General features: G+C 35.4%; 1 protein-coding gene across 1 annotated transcript; it reads left to right on the top strand.

The window, feature by feature from the left end:
- The first annotated feature begins 17,610 nt into the window (after positions 1-17,610).
- Positions 17,611-26,564, top strand: LOC137735072 (uncharacterized). The gene is made up of 14 exons (XM_068474443.2): positions 17,611-18,482; positions 18,700-18,786; positions 18,986-19,095; positions 20,341-20,391; positions 20,576-20,747; positions 21,544-21,861; positions 21,968-22,171; positions 22,987-23,472; positions 23,601-23,810; positions 24,037-24,225; positions 25,112-25,275; positions 25,380-25,532; positions 25,634-25,712; positions 25,803-26,564. Exons 1-14 carry the CDS (start codon positions 18,045-18,047, stop codon positions 26,244-26,246), a joined length of 3,105 nt encoding a protein of 1,034 aa, XP_068330544.2. The 5' UTR covers positions 17,611-18,044; the 3' UTR covers positions 26,247-26,564.
- Positions 26,565-26,874: the final 310 nt, after the last annotated feature.

The raw sequence follows: 26,874 nt of genomic DNA, 5'->3' as shown, positions 1-26,874 counted from the left end.
CCAATTGGACCAATTAAAGCGACCTACAAGTCTTTTTTTTCAGTTTTTTAATTTGTTAACTTTAGAATTTTTAAATAGGGTGTAAAAGTCATTTTATATAAGGATAAATATGTCATTAATATTTTCACGAAAATATGAGTGAAAAAATATGATAATGGGGTGTGTTTAGTTAGAGCCGGTCTCGAGGGTAACCGGAGTAGGTGCCCGCCTAGGAACCCCACTTCGGAAGGGCCTCCAATTTTTAGGAGGAGTTAGGCAGGTCTGGACCAGGATGGGCGGGAACTATGTGGGCTTATACGTAAACGCTGGAATTTGAAAATTATTTGTTGTAGGGTCAGCCTCTCGCAGGGAAGAAGACAACCATATTCCTAACATCATTTTAATTGCACGATTTTACTTAAGATGATTCCACCATATTTTTTTATAGCTGCACATCTTCTTCCTTTTAAATAGTCTCTACCATCTTATTATTACTTTTTTGCTTCTATCTTAAATATCACCTTTCTGTTTATTTTTATGGAGTTTTATTATCCTATTTTTATATCACACCACATATATCTTTTGTCACATCCCCGCCCAGGGCGGATCACTTCCCGGGCCCGCTCCACCATCGTAGCACGATATTGTCCGCTTTGGGCCCCGACCACGCCCTCACGGTTTTGTTTCTGGGAACTTACACGAGAACTTCCCAGTGGGTCACCCATCCTGGGAATGCTCTCGCGCGCTACTCGCTTAACTTCGGAGTTCCCATGGAACCCGAAACCAGTGATCTCCCAAAAGGCCTCGTGCTAGGTAGGGATGAGAATACACATATAAGAATCACTCCCCTGGGCGATGTGGGATGTCACAATCCACCCCCCTTAGGAGCCCAACGTCCTCGTCGGCACATACGCGGCCAGGGTTAGGCTCTGATACCAAATTGTCATATCCCGGCTCGGGGCGGATCACTTCCCAGGCCCGCTCCACCACCGTAGCACGATATTGTCTGCTTTGGGCCCCGACCACGCCCTCACGGTTTTGTTTCTGGGAACTCACACAAGAACTTCCCAGTGGGTCACCCATCCTGGGAATGCTCTCGCGCGCTACTCGCTTAACTTCGGAATTCCCATGGAACCTGAAACCAGTGAGCTCCCAAAAGGCCTCGTGCAAGGTAGGGATGAGAATATACATATAAGGATTACTCCCCTGGGCGATGTAGGATGTCACATCTTTATTATGTACCTAAAAGGCTAAAACTCTCACCTTTTTGAAAATTGACATTATTTAATGTTCAAATTAATTAGTTTATATAATCTCTTCTCTATTAATTAATAAAACTATCTTTGTCAACCAAAAAATGGTGAAAAGACAAATTAGTCTTCCATCACACAAAAAAAAAAAAAATGTTGGGCAATAATGTAATTTCACAGGTTCAAATTTTACTGTTTTTTATTGAAGCCTCACTCACATGTGATGTTAAAATACCTCCAATATTTAAAAAAAAAAAATCCAAAGACAAAAACCTCCCACTCCGCCAACGTTCTCTCTCTCTCTCTCTCTCTCTCTATCTCCCCCTCTCTCCTTCTCATTTTCTAAAAAATTGTGTTCATACACACAAAGTGTGTAGGCAAATGCTAGTATATAATAAAATTATTCAAATCCGCCTCATCCGCCTAGGCGCGTATACGAAAATTACTATCCTCTTCATTCTAGTAGTTTTCCTAGTTATAAGATGTTATCTCTATAATCCAACCATTCGTTCATTTATTGAATGTAATATGTAATATTGTAACAATAGAAAAATGATTGGAATTTGGCGTACTGGGTAGGGACTTCTCTTTTGGTTTGAATTGGTTGAAAAATTAGCTTATGTAAACTTTTGCATCTAAAAACGTGAGATGGGTAATATTTGAATATTTGTATATCTTTCCTTTTATATATATATATATTAATTTTGAATGATATTTGATGTAGAAATAGACTTTTCATGTTTTTAGTGATTTTTTTTTATTTTTTTTTTACACCTGTCAGTATACCAAGGGTCAGGAGTTAGAGAACTCTAGAGCCCCACTTCAAAGACTCGCCTAGAACCCCCAAATTCTCAAGGCTAGCCCTGTGTTTAATATCACTTTTTTTTTTATACAAACGATATTATCTATATTTAAAAGAATGAGATTGATAACTTATCTTCCTTTTTAAAATTTGATTAAACTTTTTTTCTCCCTACAATTTTTGCGATAAAATTTTATTTTATTTGAAGTTTATTTCTTCACGTTTCTTTTTGTCAACTAAACGTTATTTCTTTGGCCTTCTGTTTTACTCTTAATTTAATGCATTTTTTTTTATTGTTTACTATTATATTATTTCAATAAATTAACTAGGGATGAACTCGAAGGATTCGAGGAGATCGGTGCTGTGATCCGTGATGACCAGGGCGTGTTTGTGGCAGCTATGGCTGCACGGTATGCGGGGTGTGAAATCTGCACAAATGGCAGAAACCATGGCGGCGGGAGCTGCTGTCCTTTTTACGCAGGAGGTGTCATGCTCGGCCATGGAGGTACAACTTACAAGGAGATGCAGTGGTGATGGTTAATGCCCTCCAGGCAGCTGATGCAGCGGCCTTAAGTGAGGAATTTTGGGCATATTCTAAACGATGCTAGACATATTTGAAGTCTTTCTCGCAACTGGAGGTCACGTTTGGTCGACGGCAGACAAAAAAGGTAGCTCACAGTTGGTAAGATTGGGATTAACATTAGATAGTCAAATTTGTTGGTTTGAAGAACCATCAGATGTGATCTCTGATATTCTTTTTTTAGGATAGTATTCAACATTAATTTTGGTGCGGGATGTTCTTTTTCTATTCGAGCGGGCTGAAATCCCGACATGGTTTTTATTGAGGCCCATCCTATCCTACTTGTTTCTACGTATTGTTCCATCTTTAATGAATATCATACTCTTTCTCAAAAAAAAAAAAAAAACTCAAGCATAATATAGGTACGTTTAATTGTAGGTTTGTTTGTTTATATCAGTATGTAGTATGGTTATGTATAACATGAGCACATTTGGTTTATGGTACAATTGAAATTTTAGTACATTTGAAATCTAAACATGCCAAAAGTCGTTACGTTTGTTTTCAAATGAAACATAAGTTTTATTATTTATTTACTAATAATGAGGAATTAGAGGAAGAAGAGGAATCATCATCATGGGAATTGATTTAGTTATTGAATCATTGAATTAGAGGAAGAGATTAGGTTGTTACGTTGCTTTTAAAATCAAGGGATCTTTGTGATCTAATGTGGCTAAGGTTTATTAGGTGTGTGATTCTCATCATCAATCATATTTGTTTTTAATAGATATTATTCATAACGCAGCTATATGCATGCCGATATAATTGAAATCACTAAAATAATAAAAATACGAAGTCTTACCTCATGTAAAGTTTCTGAAACGTTTATTTCACATTTCATTCGTCAAGAATAATTTTTTCAATTAACGTGTTTGTAGTATAATTAATTCTACAATGAAGGATGATAGTGGTTTTACGAGTTGAAGAAGATAAATAAACTTGGGATATACATGTGAAAAGTAATTTGGATTTTTTTTTTCAAACCTTATAAGATCGAAATTGTCATTACATATTAAGTATGTAAGTCGTTTAATAATAAATTTAAAAGAGGGGTGTATTCAACATATTGTGGGGTGCTGATAAAAAAAGCCAATTTATTGTTTAGAATTTGTGAATTTTCTTATTTGGCTAACTTAAAAGAACAATAAATTTTAATACGGAATTTGTTATTTTTATACTCTCACTCATAGAAATTTGGAAATGACACTATTTACATAGAATTTAAACTTAGGAATTGGATGTCCTAAATTTCAAGTTTTTATTCCATGCAAAAATTCTAAATTTATATGTTTATGAACCCAAACAAGGAAATTGATGTATATCAATTTATAAATTCTGACTTTCATTAAAATTCCAAGTTTATTTCCCTGATCCAAACATAGTGCAAGAGTCATATATGAGTCTATGACTTTACACTTTACTCCAAAAGGTAAAAAATTCATATGGCTCCAACGATCTGACCTTCATTTATTACAAAAATCGTACGGCGATACAATTATCCTAAAACTTGAATAATCAAACCATCATATCGAATTTCAACAAATGGACCTTGGATATGTGGTCAAGACATCGAGAATGTCTTACTGTCCAAATCCCATGAAATTTGAATTCTCCCCATGTGTTGCAACATGCACTGCCGTTCGTGGTGGTTTATGACAACCGGAAACCTAGAAAAATGAAAAAGGTGGTCTGAGCACCGTTGAAACCCTTGACTTTCGTGGCCTTGCACCACCACGTATGGTGGCTAAATGGGTTGGTTCTTGGGTGGGTTTTGTAGAGAGGACTGAGAACTTCAAGATGGTGGAGGTTGTGTCAAAAAATATCACTAGAGTTGGCTGAAATCGATGTCGAAAAATTGATGGTCGTGCGGGTAGATGGGGTTTGATTTGGGTCGGTTAGGTTTGCCGAAATGGAAACCTTCCAGATTTCTAAGTTTCTAAAATAGCACTTATTAATTATAGTACGTGCGAATTACAAAATGCCCCTCTACTTCAAAGGCTCGTAATTTCTTTTTCTAACTCAGAATTGGAATTCGTTTGGGCCTATGAGCTCATGAAATCAAGCTCTACCTAACCAACTCAAGAACTGATTCAAAAGGTCAAGTGAAATTTGAAATTGGTACCAAGTGGAATAACCTGCAATTTAAAATCTCAAAGACTCGCCTAGGGCGCCCAAACTCTCAAGGGTGGCCCTGTGTTTAATATCACTCTTTTTTTATACAAACGATATTATTTATATTAAAGAGAATGAGGTTGGTAACTTATCTTCCTTTTTAAAATTTGATTAAACTTTTTTTTTCCTACAATTTTTGCGAAAAATTTTATTTTATTTGAAGTTTATTTCTTCACGTTTCTTTTTGTCAACTACATGTTATTTCTTTGGCATTCTGGTTTACTCTTATTTTAATGCACTTTTTTTTTTATTGTTTACTATAATATTATTTCAATAAATTAACTAGGGATGAACTCGAAGGCTTCGGGGAGATTGGTGCCGTGATCCGTGATGACCAGGGTGAGTTTGTGGCAGCTATGGCTGCAGGGCATGCGGGGTGTGAAATCTGCACAAATGGCAGAAACCATGGCAGCGGGAGCTGCTGTCCGTTTTGCGCAGGAGGTGTCATGCTCGGCCATGGAGGTACAACTTACAAGGAGATGCAGTGGTGATAGTTAATGCCCTCCAGGCAGCTGATGCAGCGGCCTTAAGTGGGGAATTTTGGGTATATTCTAAACGAAGCTAGACATATTTGAAGTCTTTCTCACATCTGAAGGTCACGTTTGGTCGACGGAAAACAAAAAAGGTAGCTCACAGTTGGTAAGATTGGGATTAACATTAGATAGTCAAATTTATTGGTTTGAAGAACTATCGGATGTAATCTTTGATATTCTCTTTTTAGGATAGTATTCAATATTAATTTTGGTGCGATATGCTCTTTTTCCATTCGACTGGGTTGAAATCCTGGCAAGGTTTTTATCGAGGCCCACCCTATCCTACTTGTTTCTACGTATTGTTCCATTTTTAATGAATATTGTACTCTTTCTCAAAAAAAAAAAAAATACTTAAGCATAATACAGGTACGTTTAATTGTAGGTTCGTTTGCTTATATCAATACGTAGTATGGTTATGTATAACATGAGCACATTTGGCTCATAGTACAATTGAAGTTTTAGTACATTTGAAATCTAAACATGTCAAAAGTCGTTACGTTTGTTTTCAAATGAATCATAAGTTTCATTATTTATTTACTAATAATGAGGAATTACTTTAATTAATTAATTAATTTTCATGGAAAAAGTCATTAATAGTCAATTCAAGGAATTGGGGAAATTAACTTTGCTAGAACATAGGCAATTAATTGCAAGGTGAAGATCCTTTTAAACGGATTTGGATCTTCGTCGGATTCTCTTCCTGGGGATCCTAGGAATCAACAAACACGGACCGTTGATCAAAAATTGTGCGGCCACAATTTTTTTCCCTTTTATATTTTTCACACAAAACGATGATACTTTACTTTTAAAAATATAAAAAACATTTAATTGGGACCATATGATATTTTATCAACAGTCCATGCTCGTTGATCCCTAGGATTCCCAGGAAGGGGATTCGGCGAGGATCCAAATCCCTTTTAAACTAATAACATGTAATTTAAAAAATAGAAAAATGTTGATGTGGAAATTGGTCAAAGCCTCTTAATCAAAGCTTTAAAACAAAAATAAATAAATAAATAACTAATGCTTAATCTGAAAAGTATTGAAAATATGCACGGGATTCTAATTTCTCCATTTTAAAATGAAGAAAATTGAAATAACAGAATTTATTGGGCTTATTATTTGAAACCCCACATTTTTTAATACATCCCACATTTGCTTTCTTTAATTAAAACTTATCTTCATAAACCCCATTTATTTTCCTATAATAACCTCATACCCCACGCTCTCACCATATACCTTACATTTTCTACGTACACCACACACTCTTCAAATCTTAGGTGCAAATACATAAGGTCATCCAAAAGTACATTCGGTGTGATTTAGAAATTTTTAATAGTTTTCTATTGGAGTGGTGCCAACAATTGTTTAATTATTTGCATGTGTTTATCCCTTCATGTTTCTCTATCCCTTCCATGGAAAAAGGTGGAAGGTTGTGGGTATTTTCGCAACAGTGGATGAGGAAGATGAAAATCCAAAAAAAATATGGCTGCTATAGAAGTGTAGAGCTTTATATAGAGTAGGAGCAATGGCACTGCGTAATGGGGATTAAATAAATATTAGGGTTGATGATGATGATTCCTCTTCTTTTCCTTTGGTCAAATCATGGGAATGGATGTAGTTATTGAATCATTGAATTAGAGGAAGAGATTAGGTTGTTACGCTGCTTTTAAAATCAAGGGATCTTTGTGATCTAATGTGGCTAAGGTTTATTAGGTGTGTGATTCTCATCATCAATCATATTTGTTTTTAATAGATATTATTCATAACGTAGCTATATCCATGCCGATATTGTTGAAATCACTAAAACAATGAAAATACGAAGTCTTACCTCAAGTAAAGTTTCTAAAACGTTGATTTCATGTTTCATTTGTCAAGAATAATTTTTTCAATTAATGTGTTTGTAATATTAGGTATGTCAAGAATAATTAATTCTACAATGGACGATGAGAGTGGTTTTACGAGTTGAAAAAGATAAATAAACTTGGGATATACATGTGAAAAGTAATTTGGATTTTTTTTTTAAACCTTATAAGGTTGAAATTGTCATTACATATTAGGTATGTAAGTCATTTAATATTAAATTTTAATGAGCGGTGTATTCAACATATTGTGGGGTGCTAATAAAAAAAAGCCAATTTATTGTCTAGAATTTGTGAATTTTCTTATTTGGCTAACTTAAAAGAATAATACATTTTAATACGGAATTTGTTATTTTTATACTGTGACATTCCACATCGCCCAGGGGAGTGATCCTTATATGTATATTCTCATCTCTACCTAGCACGAGGCATTTTGGGAGCTCACTGGCTTCGGGTTCCGTAGGAACTCCGAAGTTAAGTGAGAAGGGGGCTAAAGCAATCCCATGATGGGTGACCCATTGGAAGTTGCTCGTGAGTTCCCAAAAACAAAACCGTGAGGGAATGGTAAGCCCATAGCGGACAATATTGTGCTACAGTGGTAGAGCGGGTCCGAGAAGTGATTCCCCCCGGGCGGGGATGTGACAATTGGTATCAGAGCTTAACCCTGGCCGTGGTGTGCCGACGAGGACGTCGGGCCCCTAAGGGGGTGGATTGTGACATCCCACATCGCCCAGGGGAGTGATCCTTAAATGTATATTCTCATCCCTACCTAGCACGAGACCTTTTGAGAGCTCACTAGCTTCGGGTTCCGTAGGAACTCCGAAGTTAAGCGAGAAGGGGGCTAGAGCAATCCCATGATGGGTGACCCACTGGGAAGTTGCTCGTGAGTTCCCAAAAACAAAACCGTGAGGGAATGGTAAGCCCAAAGCGGACAATATCGTGCTACGGTGGTGGAGCGGGCTCGGGAAGTGACCCGTCCCGGGACGAGATATGACATATACTCTCACTCATAGAAATTTGGAAATGACACTATTTACATAGAATTTAAACTTGGGAATTGGATGTCCTAAATTTCAAGTTTTTATTCCATGCAAAAATTCTAAAGTTATATGTTTATGAACCCAAACATGGAAATTGGTGCATATCAATTTACAAATTCTGATTTTCATTAAAACTCCAAGTTTATTTCCCTGATCCAAATATAGTGCAAGAGTCATATATGACTTTACATTTTACTCCAAAAGGTAAAAAATTCATATGGATCCAACGGTCAGACCTTCATTTATTACAAAAATCGTACGGCGATACAATTATCCTAAAACTTGAATAATCAAACCATCATATCGAATTTCAACAAACGAACCTTGGATATGTGGTCAGGACATCGAGAATGTCTTGTTGTCCAAAACCCATGAAATTTGACTTCTCCCCATGTGCTGCAACATGCATTGCCATTCATGGTGGTTTACGACGATCGGAAACCTAGAAAAATGAAAAAGGTGGTCGGAGCACCGCCGAAACCCTTGACTTTCGTGGCCTTGCACCACCACATACGGTGGCTAAATGGGTTGGTTCTTAGGTGGGTTTTGTAGAGAGGACTGAAAACTTCAAGATGGTGGAGGTGGCATCAAAAAATTTCATTGGAGTTGGCCGGAATCGATGTCGAAAAATCGATGGTCGTGCGGGTAGATGGGGTTTAATTTGGGTCTGTAGGTTTTCTGGGTTCTGGTTAGGTTTGCCGAAATGGAAACCTTCCAAATTTCTAAGTTTCTAAAATAGCACTTACTAATTATAGTACGTGCGAATTACAAAATGCCGTTCTACTTCAGAGGCTCGTAATTTCTTCTTTTAACTCAAAATTGGAATTCGTTTGGGCCTATAAGCTCATGAGATCGAGCTCTACCTAACCAACTCAAGAATTGATTCAAAAGGTCAAGTGAAATTTGAAATTGGTACTAGGTGGAATAACCTGCAATATAAAATCTGTATACGTGCTTATTTGACTAGTCAACAACAATCATCAACTAAGTTCAGATATATTAGTTTACTCATAGTGGAAGAAGTCAAATTAAAGTTCAGTTTACTATAAAATTCCTAGTTAACTAAGGTGCAGTTTAGTGCACATTTTAATACAGGCAAGCTTAGTTGCAAGGACTTATCTATTTGTGGATAATGAAGAGCATATATCACAACCAAAAGAAAGAAAAGTAAACTAGTAAAGCGATAAATTGCACGGGATGTTTTTGGCCGGAAAAAATCCACCTTTGGGTTAAAAAACTGAAGACTCTCCCCTAAATCCAATCCACTAGTGAATCCACACAAGCTCAATTCCTAGATCTTAAACTACAGAGTAGCTTGTACCTTTGTGCAACCTTGCCTTGCACAAGGTGAACTCTTTCTGTCCTCACAAAGTGGCAACTCCTCCTGAGCTCTTCACTTTGTGGCACCGAGATTCAATCAACTTATGAAAATGATATTATGATGAAGTTGATGCAAATCTGGATTGTCTAGTCAGTTTCACCAGTCAAACACTTGAAAGATGAAATTGATGCGAATCCAAAAAGAGGTCAGTTCAAAGATTTGAAACTTATAAAAACTTGACCTGAAACAAAGATCAAAATCACAAAAGCAATGCTATCCTAATATGCAATGATGTGGGTGTTTACTGCATGGATGTGATTTTGAGGTTAGTGTTTTCAAGTGAGAACCAAAGGGCAGCTCTAAGCTAAAAACAACATTTTTCGAAAAATAAACTCTCCTAGCCAAGTGAAAATGAAACCCTAGATGAATCATTTTATAGTGGGCTTGTTTCAGACAAAAAGAAAGGGATGGAAAGACCACGTGTCATGTGCAAAAACAATATGCAAAGATCAAGGGATGAAAAACACTCTTGGGGAAAAGGCTGTCAGAAAGCCCATGTGGGTTGTCTTAAAGTGTGTGCTCAGCTCGCGTGAAAACAGCGAGAAGTTTTGACTAGACAAAGCCACTAGACAGAATGAATTGGAAATAATGACATAAAATGCATATGTATGAAAAACCTTTGATGTACTTGAGATGAATATTTCCAGCAGCATGATCCCAAAGAAGTATTTTAACCCTAAAACTAACTAGAGCATGTGTGGTACAATTTACAACATTTGACAAAGGGAAGCCAAACAATACAACTAGTCTTCACAATCTCCCCCTTCGGTTTTTCTTGACAAAATAACCCAAAACCTATAACTAAATTCACCCAACCTCACTCAAGAGAACACAAAAGGATGAGTCCTGCAAAGAAGTACTATTGACAAAGAACAAGTGAAAAGTTATCATGGTTAAAGCAATTGCAAGGAAGTAAATTGTTTAGCATTGTACATGATTGCAACACAACACAACACAAATTTTCAAATTTTAATTTTCTTCTCCCCCATTTTGTCATGGCAAAGACAAAGGATTTAAAATGAATGATATGCCAAATTCAATAAACAAAAGAAATGGATATGTCAATTAAGCTCAACACAGAAATATCCAACTACAAATGAAGTATATAAAAGCCAACAATAAGGACAACAAATAGGTTTACGGACAATGTACAATTCTCAGTATCAAAATATTTAAAAGCATAAAAGCATGTCAATGTAATCTGTTCAAAACACCTATTTGATTTGATAGCCAACATTAGCTAAGCTGAGACTAGCACAGCAATAATTACAAAAAAAAAAAAAAAAAAAAAAGGAGTTTCAAATTACAATTTAAGCACAAATGTTTAATAACATAGCAAAAGAAATTGAACTCCCCCAAGATTCGTGCTCTCCTAAGAAACTATACTCCAAACCCCACTCCCCCATAATTTAGAATTCCTCAGAATGAGACGATGCATTCGAGTGCATAGGAGAGGCAGAGGCATCAGTTTCAGCAACCACATCTTCATTCGCCACATTACTATCTTCATCCTCATCATCAGAGTACGTGAACCAGATATGTTTTGCATTGGGAACTGGAGAAGAATGCAATGGTTGAACATCAGGAGAAGAGACTCCTTTTGCTTTTTCAGCATAGATAGCTGCCACAACATTAGAGTGACCAAACGAGTCATCAACAAAATATGAGGAAAATGATGGTGACATAGAACAGTGGGGAACCAACTTTGGAGGATGCACATATGGTTCAGGTACAAACGATGATGGGTTGAAGGAGGACTAAGTTGTCTTTTCACCCTATTTTGGTTGACAAAAAAGATTTCATTAATTAATTAATATTTAATTTTCTCTTCTTTTTTTTTCCTCCATTTTATCTTCCATGAGTTTTTGAATTTGTTTTTTTTTTTTCCATTTTATCATCAATTTTTTCTTGAAAAAAAAAAATATTCTTATCTAATGTAGTATCAAGACAGTATATATAATCGGACGTTAGCCCGATACTATACCAAACATCAGATTATTTAGTTAGTACAATTCGATGTATAAATTAATATATCTGATTGAAATAGTCAGTACAGTCCGGCCTGCAAAACAAGACCTTATGGTTCTTCGAAACAAAAGCTGCATCACTCTTTCCCAAATAAGCAAATCCATCAAAATATGGTTATGGTACAATGCCACCGTCTTGACTGAATTGTTGTTTGCCAAAAAAAAAAAAAAAAAACAAAAAAACAAAACAATACCCACTTTTGTTGCCACACAGCCACACCATGACTTTTAGTTGCATTTGGATCTATGCTATTAAACTTTTTGTTATTTCGATCTTGCCATAATTGCCAACAAATTAAAATTGCTTTACTCAAGTCAGTTAACTCCTCCTCATTAGCGTTAAGGATCTCCAACCAGTCGATTTCATTACTGACTTGATGGTTGCTACTTTTCCATGGACTCACTTGGTATCAATTCCACGTTTGAAGTGCATGGTGGCGATTAAGGAAATATGATTTTGACTTTCCTCATCCCCATTACAAACAGGATAACTTGTACTAATGCTTTGAATATGTCTACTCGGTTGTGGCTTAGTATGCAGTCTTTCCAAAATCAAAAGCCAAGCAAAATTTTTAATTTTTGGAGGAATTTTTAGACTCCACATCCGTTTTAGAAGTTTATTTCTATTTACTTCTTGGTTGTTATTACCTTGGATACACATGGCTAACTTAATTTAGAGACTTCCCAATTCGAAGAATGCTCCCACACAAAGAAGTCCTCCTTGTTGTACCGCGAAATAGCAACCATACATATCTTTCTAACAATATCACTATCCAACACTTGCTGAAGACGTTCTCTGTTTCAACAATTATTCTCAATAAAATCATTCACTCTTAAATTTCAGTTCAAGTTTCCATGATTGTCTTTCGGGATGAGATGGAATAAAGGGTAAGGAAAATCCATTGATGGCTCAAAGGGATATCCTCATCACTACCCACAATCCATCTCATAGAGTTGCGAATAACATTTCTACTTTTAAGAGTACCTTTCTAGGCAAGAGAATGATTTTGCTTGATTTTGCAATTTAAGAAACTTTCATTTCTAGGGTACTTATTTTAGACAATTTTCACCCATAAGCTATTTTCCTCTTTTAAAAATTTTCGTCATAGTTTAGTAAGGCAAGCATTATTGAAGTGGTCAGCCCTTGTTATAGGTAAACCACCCGGATCCTTGGCCTTGCAAACCTCACTCCATCCAACTGGGTTTAACTTTTACTCTCTTCCCCAAAAGAAATCTCTACATTAATTCTTATTTAGTTTTTTCGTGAGTCTATCAGGACATTTGAAACAAGACATTACATGATTAGGCATACTAGTGATTTTACAACACCAAATTCACATTATTTAAGTTTAATATGACATGTATTTTGAAGTATTTATCACTCATTACTCAATTTAGGAATAAGAAAGAAAGTAAATGATCCTAACCTGTTGAACCCTCACAAACCCAACCTGCCTTAGAATAGTTTAGGTGGGTTGGTTTGCCTATTTTCTTGAGTGAAACTGAATTTCAATAATATCAACTCGAGCCTATTGAATTAGCCAATGAATTGAAATCCAACCCTACCAATCCACTCGATATCCGCCCAGCCATGAAGTAATGTAGTGTGCTGAAAAATAAACAAGATCTCAAAATGTAAAAGCTCCTAATTTCTACAATATATTATAAGGAAAACTAATGAAAATGCTTGAAAACTTTGAGTTTTAACGATTAGGACAAAATAAAGGGTAAAATGAATAGTACTAGATTTGACTTTTTAGTGTAAAAATATAATTTTTCATTAAAGTAAACAGTAACACGGACTTTTCATAAAACTCTTATTATTATATATATATATACATGTATATACACATATATACACACACTATATACATATATATATATATATATATATACATGTGTGTGTGTGTATATATATATATATATCATGTCTTCATATCACATGTGATGTCAGACAGCTTGGAAGGCATCATTCATGCTCAACACGCCTCAACTTGTGTCATACAAACAATTTAATATATAATGGCTTTTCCCATTTTGTTCATATTACTGTCTAGAATAGCAGCTTTGCTAATATTAAGCACACTCTGCTCTTTACATAATTATAATTATTTTTATACCAATTCCATTATTTAAAATGTTAGTTGGCTCGGAAGCGTCACCTGGCGCTCTTATGAATTATTTATTTTATTGCCATTAAGTTACTTAAAATAATTTTCTATTTTTCTATTTTTATTTTATGTATTTTTTTATCGTTCATTTTACGTTTTTTTTTTTTTTTTACCAAGTATAACTTTAGTAAGTTAAATTGTGAGCTGTTGGAGGGAATGAAGATTGGTGAGAATTGAATCCACATCAGTGTGTATATTCATATTTACTTTTCGTCACTACGTTAAAATGCTATTTGTGATTTCCATTCTTTATATAAGCAAATAACATGCATTTAAAAAAAAAAAAATTTTTACCTTTTCTTTCTCTTTCTAAGAAGATACACCATTTTTAGTCCTAGCATACTTTTTTTTGTACAGTATTCATTTTATTTATTGATTGTAAAAGATAAAGAAAAGTGTGTGAAAACTAAAAAAGGATATGTAAAAATTACCTCCTTTTGCCACTTAGTACTACGGTCTAGTGATATTCATCTTCATTTGTAAGTGAGAGGTCTTATGTTCGATTCTCACCAAAAATGAATTTGAACCACATTATTGTTAGTTCATTGTGAGGCTAAGCTTACCTCTTCTTCCCCTTCGCCTGTACCAAAAAAAAAAAAAAAACCCTCCTTTTTTCTTCTTGCTGGGTTTGGATTTAATGTGTCAATATAAACTTTAAACGTTTGTCTATCCATATGCTCATACTTCTATACAGGTTATTACTTATATAAATAAAGAGAAACAGTTATGCTAAAAAAGATTTTGAGTTCAAACCACATTATTAACTTTTGTATTTTATATTTAATAAGGATAGTGTTATCTACATACATCTTTTTATCTTTCACGCATACCTATTTAATTTTTTCTTTGATCGTTTTCAATTCATTTAATCTGGTATCTAAAAATTAAGAGAAATGTATGAAAAATAAAAATAAGTATGTGAATAGCACCACAGTTTAATAATACATAAATGTGAAACTTTTTACAACGACAAAAAATAATGATAAATCAAAATAAGCATGACAATCTTAAATTATTAACTTGATGATGTGTGCAAAGTACAAACCTTATCAAACAAATTATAACCAGAAATAATGTCAATTAAACAAATTAAAAACCTTTTGATCCATGTGAAGTTTCTTATCTCTGACAAAAACAAATTATAATTTCAAATACAAATCATTCGGCAAGAACAATAATCGTATCACGTACTAATTTAATCTCTTTATATTAAATCAAATTTTGGTCCAAATTTGCAGGACTGAAATGCTATCCTTTATATTAAATTGACTCGTGAATTTATAAATCACTTGACAAGGACAATAACGTGTCGTGTACTAATTAAATCTCTTTATATTAAATTAAATTTTGGCCCGAATTTATAGATCAAAAGATAATAAGTATGTACTAATTAATCCTTTATATTAGATTGATTCGTGTTAATAGATCACGCGGCAAGGACAAACATAATGATAACCTCAAATGCATGTGTGTCATGCCCCAGACTTGAGGTAGGTAGAAGACCGGAATCCGGAATGCGAGTTAGAATTAAATAAATAAAAGAAACTCAAACGTGAAAATAATTCCACTTATAAGAGATACGGTGTTGGGTCTTCACTTAGGCGTCCTGGGTTTGAACTCTCATTCCTGAAATTATAGTAATAGTTTCGAACCTTTCCCTTCCTCATAATAATAATAATTTTTTTTTTTTAAAAAAAGGGTTATTATACAAAATGATCCTTCAAATTTGCATGATCAATAGAAATGGTCATTGAGATTGTCAACCATCCATGATTTTGGTCATTCCGTTAAAAAACTCTTTGGACAATTTTTAAGGCATCGTAACTCAATCGATTCTTAACAAAACTTGCTAGAAACTGAGTAAACTTTAAACGTTCATAACTTTTTCAATACTCAATTCTTAACCAAACTCGACAGAAATTGAGTAAACTTTAAACGTTCATAACTTCTTCAATACTCAACGAAATTGAGTGATTCAAAAACGAAAATCATACTTCTCGACGAGATGAAGAGAATGGTATCTTTCTTAGCCACTTTAGAGTAGTTTTCCGGCCAAACCACGACAAGTTAGCCTTCAAAAAATGTACCATTCTCTTAGTCTAACCAAGAAGTATTATTTTCATTTTCGAATCACTAGATTTGGTTGAGTATTGAAGAAGTTTTGAATGTTTAAAGTTTACCCAGTTTCCGAAGCGTTTTCTAGTTTTTTCGCGGACCAGTCACCTTTCAGGCTATTTTCCGGCCATATCTGGCAACCATTGGGCTTCCAAATAGGTATAATCTTATTCTACACTTTCCTATCTTCATTTTGATATATTATGGGTCGAATTTGGTTAACAAACGATTGAGTTACAAAGCTTTGAAAATTGCCCAAAATCGTTTTTAACGGAAGGACCAAAATCATGGACGGTGGACAATCTCATGGACTATTTCTATTGATCTTCAATCTCAGGAACCATTTCTATTGATCATGCAAATCTCAGAAATCATTGTGTACAATAACCCAAAACAAAAATGATAACCTCAAATGCTATCTTTTATATAAAATTGATTGGTGAATTTATAGACTTGTAAATATGCAATACTGAAATGCTATCCTTTATTAAATTATTATTCAACGATATATTTTGTTAAATTAGATGTTAGGTTAGTTACTAAGTTCGAATCCTTTTATTAATCCGACTCAGTGAGTTTATACATCACTCGACAAGGACAATAGTTGTGTAGTGTACTAATTAAATATCTCTATATTAAATTAGATTTTGACCCTCAGCAAGGACAAAAATCATGTAATGTACTAATTAATCCTTTATATTAATTTGATTCGTTAATTTATAGATCACTCGGCAAGGACAATAGTCGTGTGGTTAACTAATTAATCCTTTATATTAAATTGATTTGTGAATTTATAAATCACCCTGCAAAGAAAATAATCTTGATGTGGACTAATTAAATCTCTTTATATTAAATTAGATTTTGGCCCAAATTTGTAGTACTAAAATGCTATCTTTTATATTAAATAGTAATCATATATTTTAAATTGACTCGTGAATTTATATACTCTTGTAAATATGCACTACAAACTAGCATGACAACACAGGAGAAACAATTTTTATTTTTATTTATTTTTTTAAGTATAACATTACCAAACTAGTCCTTAGTACTACGGTCTAATGATATTTCGTAAGTGAGAGGTCTTATGTTCGATTTTCACCAAAGACAAAGTTGAATCACATTATTATATCAAGCTCATTGTAAAGCTTATACTTTCTCACCTTTTTAGTACATATATTATCGTTTGTTAAAAAAAATATGTATTACAAAAAATGCTATTCTTTATATTAAATTGACGTATAATTATAAATCACTCGGCAAGAACAATAATCCTATCGTGTACAAATTAATTCTCTTTATATTAAATCAGATTTTGAACCAAATTTGCGATACTAAAATTCTATCTTTGTTATAAATTGGAATCATATATTTTATTCTTAATCGATTTGGAACCATTAGAAAATACTCAGGATACATCTTAGAAAACTTGGGGATATTTTGTAATTTTCGACATAGAAAAAAAAAATTAATGAAAACGGTTTGAAAACTTTAAATTTTAACGATAAGGATAGAATAAAAGGTAAAGTAAATAGTACAAAAATTAATTTTTTAGTGTAAAAATATGAATTTCGTTAAAATGAACAATATCAAATTTTTTTATTAAAGTTCCTTAAAAAAAAAAAAAAAAAAAAAAAAAAAAAAAAACGGGGAACGCACAGACAGAGAATCACCTAAATCATATTTTGGCCCGAATTATAGTTCACTCGGTGGCAAGGACAACAATAAAACAGCGTATTTTTCTCCCCCAAATATTTCGTCGACAAATCTGAAAAAAAAATTCACTTTTCAAAGTCCACGTAAATATCAAACACGAATTTCTCACCTTCACTACTTCTTCAGCCTATATGCAATAATCTCTGACATCTCTTTTGTACTTACCTCACAAGATTCCTTTGATAAACAACGCTTATCTGAAACCCCGATAGACATCGATACCTATCTGTAAACGACTGAGAAAACTTTCTGGGTTTTTCGATTTCCAGAAAAAGCTCTGTGGGTTCTTTAATTGGCATAGAAAGCTTTGTGGGTTTTCGATTTTTGACCTGGTTGAAGAAATAAGCTCTGATTTTTTATGTGATCGTGTAAAGATTGAAGCTTTTTCAGTGTGAATCCATGGGAAGGAGAAGCTAGCTGAAATGGGTTCGTTGGAAAGTGGGGTCCCATTGAAGAGGGACCCACTTCTGCGGTCTTCATCGAACGGCAGAAGCCCATTTTTGCAGAGACCCAGATCGAAGTTTTCAAGGTTTCTGCTCCTGAAGAGGCTGGATTACCTCCAATGGATTTGCACTGTGGCTGTGTTTCTGTTCTTTGTGGTGCTGTTCCAAATGTACTTGCCTGGTTCGGTGGTTGAAGACGAAAAGTCAGGGGATTTGATGAAGAATGTGGGATTGAGGTCGGAGAATTTGAGGTTCTTGAAGGAGTTGGGGTTGTTAGATTTTGGGGAAGACATTAGATTTGAGCCTTCAAAGCTTTTGGAGAAATTTCAGAAGGAAGCTAGAGAGGTTAATCTCTCTCCTGCTTTCAACCGGACACGGCAGCAACGTTTTGGGTACAGAAAACCTCAGCTTGCACTCGTAAGTATTCGATTTTTTCGACAACTTTCAATGATTTCCAGATGTTGTGTTTTGTTTTGGATTAGTGTTTTGAGTTTGGCTTCTTGTACTTGGAATGTATTGCATGCTGGGATGTGTTGACATATTGGATTTCATATGACGTTGTGCTTGCTTACTCTGTTTATTTACTGATTTGTTTTCGTTTGTTGGCCTTCTGCTTTCGTTCTTTTACCTGAAGGTTTTTGCCGATCTGTCGGTTGATTCACAACAGTTACTGATGGTGACTGTTGCAGCTGCATTGCAGGAGATTGGATACACACTTTCGGTAATTTGATATGGATGCTTTTTGAAAGATTTCGCTCCGAATTTAGTTTGTCACCAGGGACATGCATGTCCCATGGATTACGAGTAATCTTTGCACTATAAGTATCTACAATAAATTCTGTGTATATTGAAGATTATATGGCAGTTTAATGCTTTTGTATGTGATGGTTTTTTGTGGCATGTTGTTTATACTGCCGCAGGTTTATTCAATTGAAGATGGTCCTGTGCATGACATTTGGAGAGGTCTAGGAGTTCGGGTCACCATTATCCAAACCAGTGACCAGCCAGAGCTTAATGTAGACTGGCTAAAGTATGTCTTCATGCTTAATGTAGACTGACATATTGTGGACTTATTACAATTTCGTTTCAATGCAACAATGTAGAATATCTTCTCACTTTGGCTAGCACATATGTTTTGTTTGTTTGACCTCATTTGGAGCATTAGAGAAATATGAGCATGAGTTCTTTACATAAACCTTTCGTGTTCGTATAACACTCATATTATATTTTTCTTTTCTTATCGTTTGTATGCAACATCCTTAATCCTATTTACTTCTGAAGCTGAGTTAGTTTTAGTATTTATATGCTACATTGGGACCAAAGCCCATGTTCAGAGCATCTCCAGCGGTGCTAACTAAATGAAGCTTTTTGGCTACTTTAGCAGAAAATGTAGCAAAACTAAGAAAAAATGAAGTCCAACAGGCTAGCTATCTTAGCAGAAAATTTAATTTTTTGAACAGTTGCTCACTAGATGATGCGAGGAGGAGAGAGAAATTCAAGGCTAGCTAAACTTATTTTAAATTTTTAATGTTATTTCATTGTACGCTCGCACACCAGCTATTTTCTGTGCAACGACGAGAAGTGTATGAAACTCAAGGAGACTACACGAATATTCAGTCGTCGACGGCATGGACTGTGGAGGACGATGGTTTTGGTACAATCAGATCTGGAAATGGATTTGGTAGCCGTCATATTTGGAAATTAAGAAATGATAGATACAAAAGGATGATTAATGTTTGGATATAGATCCTTTTGAAGCGAAATCATTTGAAAGTTGGAGAAGGGAAAGGAAATGAGAGAGGGCGGAGAAGTTGAGGATGGACCAGAGAGAGTTTGACCAAAGAAGATGGTTCGCTGCTTCTAGACTTCTATTGGGTCTTCCACATCTGGATATTTGTCTATTAAAATGATTTTTAATTTTTATGAAATAACACTTAAATATTCAACGCTAAAATACTATTGGACTTGAATGACTAGCTAAATTAGCATTGGAGTGAATGACTAGCTAAAATAGGGGAAAAAAAGAAGCTAGCACCGTTGGAGATGCTCTCACACCATGATTCTATTTTGTTTGAACGAGTTACTAGTTTCCCGTTGTGAGGATATTTAACATCAGTTTAATTTCCTGGGAAATTATGTTACTTGTGACTGGATGTTACATCCACTTTGGTTGATTTTGTTTACTTATTGTTTAATAAGCCAACGTTACTGGCCATGGTTCAGTTAATGGGATCTAGTGATGGTTGAATCTGATCAAAACATATGTATCTTGCAGTTATAACGGCATACTTGTGAACTCTCTTGAAGCAAAGGGCATCTTTTCTTGGTAAGATATATCATTTAGTTACTTTAAAATTTATGATTGACTTCCTAATTATCAATGTCACTTGAACGTGTTGCTTTCTTTTGAGACTGCCATTTGCTTTTGTGTACTTAAATGTAGTTGCTTTGGTGTTCTTCCCTTCAGAAACTTCTCTATCAAACAACGTGAATGGTTTTACTTGTCACAGTTTTTTGCAGGAGCCTTTCAAGTCTTTACCTATAATATGGACTATACATGAACAAGCACTTGCTGCTCGATCAAGAAAGTACTCTTCAAATAGGCAGACCGAACTTTTAAATGATTGGAAAAGACTCTTCAACCGATCTACAGTTGTTGTCTTCCCAAATCATTTTCTACCGGTAAGATTTATCTGGCCGGTGTGATTTTATAACACTTGTTATATTGTTGATTATCATTCTATCACAAGATCATACACATGAAAAGGTTGTGTCTATACTCCTCCATGGTTCTTCTAGGACAACTGAGTGGTCATTGCTCGCCCTTATGGCCATTTTTTGGGCTCAACCCATAGGCTATAATTTACCAGAACTTTATAGCACTGGTTAACTTGTTGCATTTCATTCTATCACGATATCATACGCATTAAATGGGTGATTTACTGTGTCCATTTGGTCTCCTTCATGGTCCTCCGTTTGGTAGTTGCTTGCCATTATATTGCCATATTTTGGACCTGAACTGCCAAGGCTAAAGCTCTTCAAATTACTGTAGGGGAGAAGGAAAAGAAGGAATCACATTCCGCACCCTCAAGGTTTTGAAATATTACAAATCATCTACCAAAGACTGCTGTTAACAGACTTGTAGTAAAAAGGGGTGGAGTGTATTTCTCCTAGACTTGGGATATGTCTCATCATTTTGCATAATATCAAGGGAAGTGAACAATTTACTAAAATAAGTGAAGCTAGACTCCATATAACATTCACTGTATTGAGGTCAGATGTCTTATCAGTAAGGGAATAAGTACCATTAAACAAGCACTGAACATTGAATGGTAACCATCATCCAATAAAACCAATCATTTAAAAATAGTAGATGTGATAGTGTTAGACAATTATGAGTCACTTAAAACCCATGCTATCATTGGTTTTAAAATTGTCCTAATTTCCAGAAGTTTGATTGGTTTCTTTACTCACACAGATGATTTACTCGGTATTTGATGCTGGAAACTTTTTTGTTATTCCGGGTTCTCCTGCTGAAGCATGCAAGGAAGATTCTTTATTGGCTTCAGACAAAAATAATCTGCGTACCAAGATGGGTTTTGAGTCTGAAGACGTTGTAGTTACAATTGTGGGAAGCCAATTTTTGTATAGGGGCTTGTGGCTGGAGCATTCCATTGTTCTACAAGCTGTATTACCGCTTCTGGAGGATTCCTCGTTGGTTAACAATTCTTATTCTCATCTCAAAATCATTGTTTTGAGTGGAGACTCAACAAGTAACTATAGTTCGGTTGTTGAGGTGTGTAACTGAACTCTGCTTCAAATTGTGTGGGGATGGATATATTTCTTTATTGTAAGCTTGACGATGTGTTATATATGCTTCTTATTGGTTGATGTGATCTTAGGCCATTGCCCACAATTTGAAGTACCAGAGTGGCATTGTGAAGCATGTAGCTGTTGATATGGATGCAGACAGCGTTCTAAATATATCTGATGTTGTGATATATGGATCCTTCCTTGAAGAGCAATCATTTCCAGACATTTTAATCAAAGCCATGTGCCTTGAGAAACCAATAGTTGCCCCAGATCTCTCCATGATCAGGAAATATGTATGTTTCTTGATACTTTTTTTCTTGACTCTACAGACTCGTAGGTCTTGAAAATGATCAAAGTTTATATCTTAATGAAAAAAATTATGATGGAAGACTTGGTGCGAAACCGAGCACAATGGCATTCTAGGATTCATACAGCTGACCCCACTTAAGTGGGATAAGGCTTGGCTGTTATTTTATTCATAACCTTGAGTTTAAGTTCAACTGAAACTTAAATCAGGAACAAGTGCTTGGGATGGTGTTCAACACAGATCCTTTTCATTGTTAATATTTCTATGCTCGTCATACATTAATCTGTATTTATCTTTTTTCCACTCAACTAGGTCAACATCCTCTTGATTTTTTTCTTTTTCTTGGACACATTGTCCCCTTCGACATGGTGTTCTTAAAGTCTTAGAAATTTGTCCCCTATCTGGCATACAAAACTAAACAAGGGCAAAAGTCCTGTTATATCGTTAAAGTCTCTCCTTTGAGTGAGCATTCTTTCAACCAATGGACTTGGACCTCGAGGAAAGGTCTTGTTAGATTGTATGTAGTTTTAACATTAGAATCCACACTGTCATATATCTTAGTGTTAAGTGGCTAAGCTTATCTGGAACTGTAGAATTAGGGCATGTAGAATCTAATGACGGATTTACTGAAATGTGGGGCATAAAACGTGTTGCCATGTAATATTTATTGCTTACTTTGTATCCCAATCACCATGGTGTGAATCTACATAATGATTCCTTCTTGTTGAATTTTGGATTGTTAATTGTTGCAAAATTTTGTTTTGGAAGAGGACTACTAACTGTATTGGCATTAACAATCAGGTTGAAGATAAAGTGAATGGCTACCTTTTCCCAAAGGAAAATATCAGGGTCCTTTCGCAAATCCTGGTGCAAGTTATTTCAAAAGGAAAGTTATCACCTCTAGCTCGCAACATTGCCTCAATAGGGAGAGGTACTGGAAAAAGCTTGATGGTGTCTGAAACTGTCGAAGGATATGCTTCACTTCTTGAAAATGTTCTCATTCTCCCATCAGAAGTTGCACCACCCAGGGCTGTTGCAAAAATCCCTCCCAAATTGAAAGAAAAATGGCAATGGCACTTATTTGAAGCAGTATCAAATTCAACATATTCAGATAGAAATTTGAGAAGTCATGCATTTTTGGATGATTTTGAGGAGCATTACAACCGTACTCGAGAGGAGAGGTTGAATGGCACCACTGCAACCAATTATTCATTTATGTATAGTATATGGGAGGAAGAAAAATACATTCAGATGGATAGTACCAAGAGAAGAAGAGAGGAAGAAATGGTAAGGGCCGTTGTGTGCAGTAAATTATTTATTTTCCCTTATGTATTGAACCAATTCATGGGCCTCCTTTATTTTTCTATTGGAGCTTTGTCCAGTTATATACACCCACAATTTAAAATTTTGTGCAGTTAAAGGATAGAAGTGATCAATCCCATGGAACATGGGAGGAAGTGTATCGAAATGCCAAAAGGACTGATCGCTCCAGGAATGATTTGCATGAAAGGGATGAAGGGGAGCTTGAAAGGACAGGCCAACCGTTGTGTATATATGAACCTTACACTGGGGAGGGAACCTGGCCTTTCTTACACATTACATCTCTTTATCGTGGACTTGGGCTGGTAAGTTCTCCAATTTGTTGTTTCTTCTTGTATTCATTTTATAGACTTAGGTGAACATTATATGGATGCATGCATCCATCCATACAATTGTTCTGCCTGAAACACATTGATTTGAAAAACTACACAATTTGTGTTGCCACTTTTTTTTTTCAGTTTTTTCGCTGTCAATTTAGTAGGGATTCTTGTAGTTTTTTTTCTGACCGTTGCATAAAAAAAATTCTTATAGTCCACTAAAGGTCGAAGACCTAGGGCTGATGATGTTGATGCACCTTCTCGTCTTCCACTTCTTAATAACCCTTATTATCGAGATGTACTCGGTGAGTATGGAGCATTCTTTGCCATTGCAAACCGAATTGACCGTATACATAAGAATGCATGGATAGGGTTTCAGTCATGGAGAATAACAGCAAGGAAGGTATTGGATTTCTCTCTCTCTCTCTCTCTCTCTCTCTCTCTCATGTTTATGTATTGATTTTGCCTTACATTTGTACAAATGATTTCAACAAACTTCCAGAGTACCTGAAAAAACCCATATCTGCATCTTTGTCTTAACCTCTTGATCTTGTTGGAAGTTGCATAGTGGGCCATCAGTTTATATTCGTGGCATGTTGGAAGGCCTCATTGGGCCTGTCAACAGACCTTGGAACCAGTAAAAGCTCTAGCTTTCATATTCCTTATATGTTTTTGCCTTTTCAGGGTAGAAGAGGTATCACTTGATAACAGTATCTTAGCCATCTAGCAAGATTTGAGACCTGTTTTCTTAAAGATAGTGCCATTCACACACCTATTTATACTTCCCATACACCCTTGTTAGTTTTTGTCCATTGATCTTCTTCAATTCATTTGATCCGACGGCTGAAAATTGAGAGTGTGGGAGAGGTAAAAATGGGTGAGGATAGCACCACCCTTTCTTAATCTCATTCCTTTTTTTAAGGAATAAAAGTGTTGCAACATTGTATACTTCATCTTGTCATGCAAATGCTAAATGTTGTTACTTTCACTTACAAATGTTGCATGAGTCCTGTCACTTTAAAATAAAATCCACAAAGAAGAAAGGGACAACAAAGAAGTTGTATGATAAACGTTCTCGATCTTCTGATAACTCAAATTAAGCAGCATGTGCCTAGTATATCTACTGTTGGGGTATTCTTGGAGATCTGTCTCTAAATGAAAAATGACTAAACAAAGCAATGAATTCTTTTCATCTTTCTGCGTTTTTATTTATATTTATATATATATATATATATATATATATATATAGGATCCTTTGGATCTAACATAGGCAATGGGAATTGGGACAGGTTTCTTTATCTGGAATAGCTGAAAATGCATTGTTAGGAGCTATTCAAACACGAAGGCATGGAGACGCACTCTACTTTTGGGCGCGCATGGATAATGATCCACGAAATCCTCTGAAACAAGATTTTTGGTCATTCTGTGATAGTATAAATGCTGGAAATTGCAAGTAAGACTGGTGATGCTTTAGTTGATTCTTGTCAGAACCTTCCCTTTCTCTCAAATGTGAGTTAGAGGATCTTTTGACCTAATTTTTCCACATGGTAATTGAAGGTTTGCTTTTTCTGAGGCTCTTAAAAGGATGTATGGCGTAAAGTACGATTTGGAATTTATACCACGCATGCCGGTGGATGGGGACACGTGGTCTGTCATGCATAGCTGGGCTTTGCCAACAAAGTCCTTCCTAGAGTTTGTAATGTTTTCTAGGTAAGAAATATTGCACTTTGTGTATGTACATAAATGCTCTACCATACAATCTACTGTGAAAGCTAGTCTTTAAATGTTAACATGAACTGTTGGGTGTGCAGAATGTTTGTGGATGCAATGGATGCACAAATGTATGATGAACACCATTCAAGTGGCCGCTGTTACTTGAGTTTGTCAAAAGTAATTTGCTTCCGCTTTTATCATTTTTCTTCGACTGATAAAATTTTTGCTTGGGGTTATTTTACTCACGTGTGCATCTGCAAATTGCAGGACAAACGTTGCTATTCACGGCTTCTTGAGTTACTCATAAATGTTTGGGCGTACCACAGTGCGAGGCGGATGGTATATGTGCACCATGAGACTGGTGTGATGCAGGAACAGCATAGGTTTAAGAGCAGGAAAGGTCATATGTGCATCAAATGGTTCTCCTACTCCACCCTAAAGAGCATGGACGAGGACTTGGCCGAGGAATCAGATCTTGAGCACCCCACAAGGCGATGGTTGTGGCCATTAACAGGCGAGGTGTTCTGGCAAGGTATGTATGAAAAAGAGAGACATTTAAGGCATAAGCAAAAAGCAAGGAGGAAGCAGAAAAGTAAGGAAAAAATAGAAAGAATAAAAAGGCGGACTCACCAGAAAGCAATAGGGAAGTATGTAAAGCCCGCACCAGAAGCCACAGATAGTTCAAACATAACAATGGTTGCGAGGAATTAATAGTCGAATTTGATTTTTAAGGATTAGGAAGTTTGGAAGTAGTAGCTCAATTTGATTATTCTTTTTATTCCTTTCCCTCTAATTTTAATTTTTGTGAGGAAGGGTGTGCACATAGTTGTAATCTGTATGCTGTGAGGTTTTGTATGTAGAAAAAAGTTGCACCTTTCTTCTGGTCATTACTCGTTAGTGTCGACGAGTGGCGGTAAATGTATAATAGTTTGTACTCGCACTTCTTACCCTAATCTCGTTGTTTTCGTTCTTGGTACATTTTTAACAAGAACAGTAAATACGATTATTGTGAAGTCGAATTTTTTATTATTTCTGATGCAAATTTCAGTTCTGGTGAATGTTACCTCAAATTTTCGACACAAGCACATGTTTTGTTATTTTCTTGTTTTACACCACCCCCCCCAAACAACAAAACAAAAAATGTCTTACTTATGTCTCAATGTCTCACACACTTCATTTGTAATTTTGTGCGCTTGCGATTATTTCTTTGTTTCAAGACAGCAAAAGCAACAAGCTGGTAACAAAAGCAACGAGTATATAAAATGACAATACTAAAGCACCACGGGGTGGTCCAGTTGTTGGAGACGAATTCTAGGCTCGTATTTCACATGGCATGTTC

Source organism: Pyrus communis, chromosome 7 (assembly GCF_041283825.1).
Source record: "Pyrus communis isolate YQ-2024b chromosome 7, ASM4128382v1, whole genome shotgun sequence".
Taxonomy (NCBI): Eukaryota; Viridiplantae; Streptophyta; class Magnoliopsida; order Rosales; family Rosaceae; genus Pyrus; species Pyrus communis.
The sequence above is the reverse complement of the archived record's forward strand: the minus strand, read 5'-3'. Positions and strand labels throughout refer to the sequence as shown.

Bases quoted from the DNA above. Each gene is read 5' to 3' on its own strand.
- LOC137735072 (XM_068474443.2), top strand. From the start codon at position 18,045: ATGGGTTCGTTGGAAAGTGGGGTCCCATTGAAGAGGGACCCACTTCTG. The intron at 23,811-24,036 runs GTAAGTTCTCCA...AAATTCTTATAG, and splicing joins TTTATCGTGGACTTGGGCTG to TCCACTAAAGGTCGAAGACC. The intron at 25,533-25,633 runs GTAAGAAATATT...TTGGGTGTGCAG, and splicing joins GAGTTTGTAATGTTTTCTAG to AATGTTTGTGGATGCAATGG.